Source organism: Hyaena hyaena, unplaced genomic scaffold (genome assembly GCF_003009895.1).
Source record: "Hyaena hyaena isolate Hyena2069 unplaced genomic scaffold, ASM300989v1 scaffold_378, whole genome shotgun sequence".
Classification (NCBI taxonomy): domain Eukaryota; kingdom Metazoa; phylum Chordata; class Mammalia; order Carnivora; family Hyaenidae; genus Hyaena; species Hyaena hyaena.
This window is the reverse complement of record NW_024081009.1, coordinates 1,760,335-1,769,244: the sequence shown is the minus strand read 5'-3', so window position 1 is coordinate 1,769,244 and position 8,910 is coordinate 1,760,335. Positions and strand designations below refer to the sequence as shown.

Sequence of the window (8,910 nt, the reverse complement as noted above, 5' to 3'; positions counted from 1 at the left end):
CAGATTCTCCATCCCAGCCACTTGGACTGGGGATGAGACTAGCCAGCCTTCGTGGCTGCTCAGAACATTAGCGCATTTACATGGGGGCAGCCACGGTCTGTCCTGTGGAGTGCGGACTACTTTCTTGAAAGTAGTGAAGCAAATGCACGAGGAAGGAGAAACTTGTCAGGAAAAGCTCACTGACAGTCTTTGCTTTGTCACCGTGTCCAAAGCAGTTTTAATATGACTGTTAATAAGTCCCAGGTCCGAGCCCTGCCGCTATCCCACATTTTCTAGACTGTTAGAAGGGGTCTGTTCCTTGCCTCCTGTCCCTTCTCTGCCTCTACATCCTTCTCGGGGCTCTGCCTGCAAACTTAGTCCCACAGTGCCCTCCTCACCAGTTCTTCATCCCTCCTGCTCCAGACACAATCTTTTTCACGCAGTTGATGGTTGAGAGAAGATTGGGGCTCAGCAGTTCTGAAAGGGAGACAGAGAATACCCGTGAGAACACAGAGGACAGTCCCAGAGACTGAGGCAGACCCCAGCTCTCCCTGCACTGGCAGATGCCACCCAGGGGCAGATTAGGCAAGGGCTCCCTCCCAGAGGCTCATTTAGACAGCCCTACAATGGCTGCTGGAGGTCAAGGGTGGCCAGCGGTGGAGGCAGGAGGGGGCAGAAGTAAATGTATGTTTACTACCACGCGTCCTAGCTAGGGTAGAGGGTGGTTTGCTCCGCGTTTGAGGGTTTCTAGGGAAAGGAAATGTCAAAACAGGCAGCACAGAGGCCAAGGTAAATCTTGCCTAATGAGAGAGGCTCTTCAGGTGAAGAGTCCAGGGATATTGATCAGAGTACAAAGGAGGGAGTGAGGGACAAAGTCATGGGCCTGTGGAGCCTCTCAGGGCAGCTCTGAGGTGGGGAGTTTGCACTTGGCCTTTAATCCATCTGACTATCAGCCAAAGTCAGTACTTGATGGTTAGGGCTGAGCCTTCAGGGCCACCAGTCTGGCATTCAGCACTGGTGCTCTGAGCCTCAGTTTGCTCATCTGTAAAGTGGGGATCATAATACTTTCCAGCACATGAAAAGTTGGCATGTAAAGCGCTCAGTATAGAATACACTCTCAGTAAATGTTGGCTGCTGCGATGCTCTGCCACTGGCTGTGCAGAGCTTTCTGGAGCCCGCACATCGGACAGTCTCCTCACTTAATGGTGAGGAGCGTTACAGCCACTAGTCAAGTCCTCTGCTCAGCAAAGGTATTCCTGGACTCCTTGGGCCACCCCTCTGGGGGCATTCCGGGGCATCAAGTGGGCAGAGAAGTCCTGTGAGTAGACCCCAGTCATTCTCTCACCTCTCCCGCCCTGGGACCCCAGGCAGACCTTTACAGTCCTCATGGCAAATGTTTTCCGAGTGACTCCGGTAGTCATTGCACCAATAGTGGCTGTTGATCTGAAAGATGCCATAGTCGAAGCTACCATCTGCATTTTCATTCACCTTTGATAGGTTGAAGCTGCTTTCCACAAAAGCCAGGCACAGCCCTTAGGACAGGGAGAAGAAGGTTTTCGGAGGGCTTGAACCAGTGGACAAAGGAGATGGTGCAGAAAGGGAGAGGGAAGCAGAAGGAAGGAACAAGGCCTAAGAGGCTAGAGGGTGCAGGCTGGCCAGAAACACCCATTAGCTTCTCCCCTCGCCCTTCCTTCCATCTGCCTGCCCCTCGGTACAACCTCTTATCATTCCTCTGTCCATCCATACCGCCTGCACTTGATGATCACCTACTGTGTGCCATGATCACCCAGTGTGTGCAAAGCCCAGTGAGGGACATTTAGCTGGGTCAAATGCAGCTAGTGCCTTCAAGGGGCCTCTAGTACAAGAATGATGATACCAAAAAAAAAAAAAAAACCCACAACACAAGATAAAAGGAAGACAGCACAAGACAGGCATGTACAAAATCTGGGCAAAAGGAAGCTGGTGGCCCCCCCATGGAGTAGGATGAAGCCTCTGCACCGTCTGCCCCCTCAGCTTAGAATGCTCTTCCCTGGACATTTGGGTGACCCAGCCCTTTGCTTCATTCAGTGCCACTTAATGTCACCTGCTCAGAGAGGCCTTCCTTGACTTCCCCTTCTAGTACAGTGTTACCTATCATCACCCTCCCCTGCTTTATCCTTTGTGTAACATTTATCACCACCAGGAAAGTGCTTCATAGGTCTGTGTGTTCAACGGTTGGGGCCCGCCTCTGCCCCTGGAATGTGAACGCCGTGACAGAAGGGGCTTTGTTGTTGTCTCTGTCCTCAGCACCTGAAATAGTTCCTGGGGCAGAGTACGTGCTCTGTTAATAATTGTGGAACGAATATAGAATGTTGGGAAGGGCTTCTTGGGGAGGGCTGCTTTTTTATTTTTTTAATTTTTTTCTACTTTATTTTTGAGACAGAGAGAGACAGAGCGTGAGCAGGGAAGGGTCAGAAAGAGAGGGAGACACAGAATGTGAAACAGGCTCCAGGCTCTGAGCTGTAAACACAGAGCCCCACGCGGGGCTCAAACCCACAAATCGCGAGATATGACATGAGCCGAAGCCGGACACTCAACCAACTGAGCCACCCAGGCGCCCCAGGGAGGGCTGCTTTTTGAACTTGGCTTCAAAGGATGAATGATGGAAAGACAGGCACACAGGGCATGAGCAGGAGTGGAGAAGGAAGGGGGGAGGGCGGGAGTGTGAGAAAGCGGCACTCACAGTCACTCAGCGAATAGCCCTCAAAGCCATCCAAGTCCTCCTTGCGCAGCACGCTGGCCAAGTCACAGCGATTGATGAGCCTGGCCTCATTTATGGCAATGAGGCAGCTGACCAAGGATATGAGCAGTGTCCTCATCTTCTTCGGAGGGTAGAAGTCACAGCTGAGGGCCTGTGGTCCCGAGAATCTCCCAGACGCTCTGCTGCTCTCCTCCGAGCTCCTGAGGGATCTGGAGAGAGCAGCCAAATGTCCTCTCCCACTCATGGCTCCCCACCTGGCTATTTCTCTTTCCTCTCACCATTTCATACATTTTTACTACAGAAACGTTTAAAATCTATTTACAAGACAAGAGAGAGTGATGTCATGAATCTCCATGTACCCATTGCCCATGCCAACAGTGAAAAGCTGAGGCTGATCTCCTTTCATCATCTGTAGGTTTTCTCCTCCCTTAGCCATTTTCACTCTTGTAAAGGGCACCTGGCGGTGGTCAGCATTTGGGTACGAGGGTGGGGAGTGAGGCTGGCTAAGAAGATTGATGAGACCTGGACTTTACTGGTATTTGGGTGTGTGGATTTGAGGACGTGCCCTTGGAGGAAGGGCCAGCACACGGTGCTGATCTCCCCTCAATCCCACCCTCCCAGATGCAAGATATGTAACTTTTCCCAAGGGCATACCCTGCCTTGTGCAATTCCCGAGAGGCTGTTTATAAGCTCTGCACTTTGGTTTCCACTCAAAAGTGCATCTCACAAAGCAATTAAAAGTGACCTCGCTGAAGAAATAAACTTCACTTTCTCACTCTGTGTGTGTGTGTGCGTGTGTGTGTGTGTGTGTGCATGCGCACACGTGTGTACGTAGGGGGAGGTGTGAGGGGCAGGGGCTCTGGATTCACATTGCCTGCTTGCAAAGGCTCGGCTGCTGTGTGACCTTGGACAAACTGCTTTACCTCTCTGGGCCTCATCTATAAAATGAAGATAGGTTAATACCGACTTAATAGGGTTGTCTTGATGATTAAAGGAAATAATAAATGCCTCAATCTTGGTTTTGCATTCCCCCCAAACAGGAAGCAGGACTTCTGGGAAAAAGGTTGATTCCTAGGCTGGAGTAGGAAAGAGTATGAAGTAAGTCTGGAGTATCTTGTGCTAGAAAGTAAGGAAGCTCTCAAAAATATGGATTGGGGCATGTCAAATGGACATGAGAGCCAGCTCAGAGGGGCACCCACTGGCCAAATCTGGAACACTTTTTGGGTAACAGCTTTATTGAGATAACATTCACAATACGTAATTCACATACCATATAATCACTTCATTTAAAGTGTACAGTTCAATAGTGTGTTTGCAGAGCTGTGCATGTATGACTGCGGTCAATTTTAAAACATTTTCATCAACCCAAGAGGAAACCCCATACCCATTAGCTGTCCCACCCCAATCGACCCGCCTCCAACCTCTGGCCACCACAAACCCACTTTCTTTCTTTTTTTAAAAATTTTAAATAGTTTATTGGCAAGTTGGTTTCCATATAACACCCAGTGCTCATCCTCACAAGTGCCCTCCTCCGTGCCCATCACCCCTCCCCCTCCCCCCACCCCATCTGTCCTCAGTTTGTTCTCAGCATTCAGGAGTCTCTCATGGTTTGCCTCCCTCCCTCTCCCCGACTATTTTTCCCCTTCTTCTCCCCCATGGTGCTCCGTTAAGTTCCTCCTAATCCTCCTACACGTGCAAACATATGGTATTTGTCCTTCTCTGCCTGACTTATTTCGCTCAGCATAACACCCTCAAGCTCCATTCATGTTGCTACACATGGCCAGATTTCATTCTTTCTCATTGCCATGTAGTATTCCATCTTATAGATAAACCACATCTTCTTGATCCATTCATCAGTTGGTGGACACTAAGGCTCTTTCCATGTTTTGGCTATTGTTGAGAGTGCTGCTATGAACATTGGGGTACATTTGCCCCTATGCATTAGCACTCCTGTATCCCTTGCAAACCCACTTTCTATCTCTCTAGATGTGCCTGACCTGGACAATGTTTTCAAGATTTATCCGTGTTGTGGCAGGCACCAGGATTTCATTCCTTGTGATGGCTGAATACTATTCCACTGTAGGGACAGACCACATTTGTCTCCATATTGATCATTTTATCCACTTGTGGGCTGTGTCTACTTTGGGACTATTATGAATGATGGTGCCATGAACATCCATGTACAAGTTCTCATGTGGATGAATGTTTTCATTTCTTTGGGCATACACTGAGGAATGGAATTCCTGAGCCAAATAGTACCTTAAAGTTTAAACTTTGGAGGAACTGCCTGACTTCAAAGTAGCAGCACATTGCCATCAGCAGGGGCAGTGAGTGAAGGTTCCAATTTTTCCACATCCTCACCAACACTGTTTTTTTTTAATTTTAGTTATTTTGAGAGAAAGAGTGTGTGCACAAGCAGGGGGATGGGGAGAGAGAGAGAGAGAGAGAGAGAGAGAGAGAGAGAGAATCCCAAGCAGGCTCCTCGGTGTCAGTACCGAGCCTAGTGTGGGGCTTGAACCCACAAACCGTTGAGATCATGACCTGAGTCGATAGATATCAAGAGGCTCAACCAACTGAGTCACCCAGGTGCCCCAACACTTGTTATTTTTTTTTTTTAATTCCATTTACTTTTTTTTTTTTTTAAGTAGGCTCGGGGTGCCTGGGTGGCTCAGTCGGTTAAGTGTCTGACTGGCTCAGGTCATGATCTCACAGTCCGTGGGTTCGAGCCCCATGTCGGGCTCTGTGCTGACAGCTGGCTCAGAGCCTGGAGTCTGGTTCGGATTCTGTGTCTCCCTCTCTCTCTGACCCTCCCCTGTTCACGCTGTGTCTCTTTCTCTCTCTCTCTCAGAAATAAATAAAAAACATTTAAAAAAATAAATAAATAAAGTAGGCTCTGCCCAGTGTGGGGCTTGAAACCACAACCCTGACGTTGAAGGTCACGTGCTCTATACCGACTGAGCCTACCAGCCCCCGCCCCCTCCCCCCACCACAACACTTGTTATTAACTGTCTTTCTGATCATAGCTATCCTAATGGGTGTGAAGCAGTATCACATGGTGGTTTGGATTTGCATTTTCCTGGGGGCTAGTGGTACTGAGTATCTTTTCATGGGCTCTTTGGCCATTTGTATCTCTTTGGGAAAACTTAGGATTCAGATCTTTTGCCCATTTGCTAGTCGGGTTATTTGTCCTTTTATCATTGAATTGTAAAAATTCTTTATTAGATACATGGTTTGCAAATATTTCTCACATCCTATGGGTTGCCTTGCACTTTCTTGATGGTATTCTTAGAAACAAAAGAATTAAATGATGATGAAGACTGCTGTCTCTATTTTTTCTTTTGTTGCTTACGTTTTTGGTGTCATATCTACAGAATTAATACAGAATGGTTTCTAAGGTAGACTGGGACCATTTGACAATCAACATAAATAATGACAGAGACAGGGGTGCTTGGCTGGCTCCGTTGGTGGAGTGATCGACTCTTGATCTCAGGGTCATGAGTTAGCACCCTACGTTGGGCCTAGAGCTTCCTTTAAAAAAATAATGATAGTGACAGATTATAATCTAGTGAAAGAGACAAGAATCCATGAGTCCTTACTAGTAATAATTAGACAAACAGATACATAATGGGGATGGGGGTGGAACTCTTCCTGACAATAAGATGGTGATAAATATGGAGGTGGTCATAAGGTTGGAAAACCATCACTCTGCAACTACCAGAGATTAGTTTGAGCAAGAGTCATCAATGGATACTAAATCCAAGATGGTGGAAAGCTTGGTGAAGAACTGGATGGGGCCCCTGGGTGGCTTAGTCGGTTAAGCATCCGACTACGGCTCAGATCATGATCTTGTAGTTCTTGAGTTCAAGCCCCACACTGGGCTCTGTGCTGACAGCTCAGAGCCTAGAGCCTGCTTTGGATGCTGTGTCTCCCATTCTCTCTGCCCCTCTCCTGCTCATGCTCTCTCTCTCTCTCATAAATAAATAAACATTAAAATTGTTTTGTAAAAGAGCTGGATATACATATGCTCTTAGAGTATCTCCCCACTGATTGCATTTAGTTGCATGGGAAAAACAGCCACTATGCAGGAGAGAAACCGGGCAATATTTGGATCTTGCAATCAAAATGAACATCATCAGTGAAAGATAGAGAAAGATTATGTACTTCCAGAAGTGATACCTGAGAAGGACATGTATCATTTATGTAGTATTCCAGCCAGGGATGCATCACTTATATCTAATCCCCAGGAAACATCAGACAAAGTCAAACTGAGGGAGAATCTATAAAATAACTGGCCTATATTCTTCAAAACTGTCGATGCCATGAAAACAAAGAATGGGGCTATTTGTGTCACTAAGTGTGTGTGTATGTGTGTGTGTGTGTGCGTGTGCACGTGCATGTGCATGTGTGTATGTGTATCTTTCCCCTGAAAGTAGATGTACGTTCATGAGATCAAAGGCCTGCGTTCCTCCACCCATGGGCTTCAGAATCAGGAACCTTCTACTTAGGCAAGATGGCCACCCCGACGGCCATTTCCTCACAGAGGCCTTCTAAGACTCACTCCATACCAGCCTGAGCTTGTGAACATTCTTTTGCTCCTCTCTCTCCCCCTGGAGTTGCCAGATTTAGTAAATACAATTTTACAGGATGCCCCATTATATTAGAATTTCAGACAAACAACAAATCATTTTCTAGTATGAGTATGTTCCATACAACCTACTCCTCACCGACTCAGGAGGCCCCTTCAGAGACTCGTCAAGTGTCACAGGGCCTTGGGAAGCAGGTGAGCTCTCTCTCTGCCCATGAAGTCCCCTCTTGGGGTTTCCATGGGCGAGTATGGTGCTTCCAGCAAGTGCGTTCCCGCCTCCCCTTCCGGAATTACCTCTATCCCAGCCCTCTCTGACCCCAGGTCCCGGACAGCCCAGGGCTTTCCTCAAGAATCAGTAGAACAAAAGAGTCTCTTCCTCGTGAACTGTACTCTAGCCCCGCCTGGTTCACAGCTCCCCACGTTCTAAAGAAGGTGGGAGTGCTGGGCCACCTTGCTTTCTGGAACCTCAGTTCTGTGACATCATCATTCTCCTGGAAATACTCTGGTCTTAACCATGCAAATTGAGGCCCATTCAAGCTTCCCGCAGAAAGTACAGATGGGTCTGGAAGTACTGGTGACAGCTGTTGGGAAGACCACTGGGTGGGGCAGGGCAGAGGGTCCTGGCTGTTCTGTCTTCTCACCTTCCCTCCCTTTGGTGAACGTTAGCACCTTTGGGGAAGCTCCTTCCTCCACGGGGTGGTAGTGGAGGTGCCAGTCGTCACAGGACACTGTGCCCCGGGTGACAGGGTGTGCCTGTGGCCCCCACCACTACATTCTGAAGAGGAACTAAGTGGGACAGCTCTTTTCACGGGAAACCTTCAGGGGTCAGGCCAGAGGCCGACAGTTTGGAATCACGTGGACACAGCCCATCTGAGAGCAAAAGCCTCCTTGAAGAGGGAACAGAGACCAGACAGGATTCCAATCCTACAGTCTTCCCTTTCCAAGACCCAAGCACAGTCTTGCCCTCGCTGCAGTCCTGCGATTCAATAAATGTCCCTTCCTGTGGCAACAAATTCGAGATGAGTTTCTGTCAATTGCAACCAAGAGAGACCTGCCTAGTAGAGAGTGTGGGGTTAACCCTTTGTGAAGTGGTGACCCGACAACCTGTCCTCTCCCTGTGAAGGTCACACATCCTAGTATCATTAGAGAAGTCTGAGAGAGACTTCCACCAGCTGTAGCAGAAAGGAGGCAAAGGAAAGTTTGGGGTTTTTAAAATTTTTTTACATGTTCATTTTATTTTGAGAGAGAGAGACAGAGAGTGAGCGGGAGAGGGGCAGACAGAGAGGGAGACACAGAATCCGAAGCAGGCTCCAGGCTCTGAGCTGTCAGCACAGAGCCCGGCGCGGGATTCGAACCCATGGACTGTGAGATCATGACCTGAGTGGAAGTTGGACGCTTACCCGACTGAGCCACCCAGGCACACCAGGAAAGTTCTGTTACTTTCCTGGCCACACTACCCTCTGAAACAGGATGGTTGGGGCCAACGGAAAGAAGGTAGTAGAAAGAGTTTCTAAGTGGGCAGTGCTGCCCTGTGCTTTCCACCTCCAGACTCCTCTTCCCAGCAGGGCAGGAGGACACTGCAGCTTGGGCTGACGATGGTGGGATG

At 48.5% G+C, this 8,910-nt stretch overlaps 1 protein-coding gene across 2 annotated transcripts; it reads right to left on the bottom strand.

Annotated features, from left to right (window-relative positions):
• Window positions 1–373: 373 nt before the first annotated feature.
• Window positions 374–7,722, bottom strand: LOC120244267 (lysozyme-like protein 6). 2 transcript variants are annotated; one of them, XM_039250668.1, is made up of 4 exons: window positions 7,599–7,722; window positions 2,702–2,928; window positions 1,353–1,511; window positions 374–456 (listed from the first exon to the last, which is right to left on the bottom strand). In XM_039250668.1, exons 2-4 carry the CDS (start codon window positions 2,835–2,837, stop codon window positions 374–376), a joined length of 378 nt encoding a protein of 125 aa, XP_039106599.1. In that variant the 5' UTR covers window positions 2,838–2,928; window positions 7,599–7,722. The 2 variants fall into 2 exon arrangements, with proteins under 2 accessions (XP_039106599.1, XP_039106600.1); XM_039250669.1 differs by lacking the exon at window positions 7,599–7,722 and adding an exon at window positions 7,444–7,577.
• Between the last annotated feature and the right edge of the window lie 1,188 nt (window positions 7,723–8,910).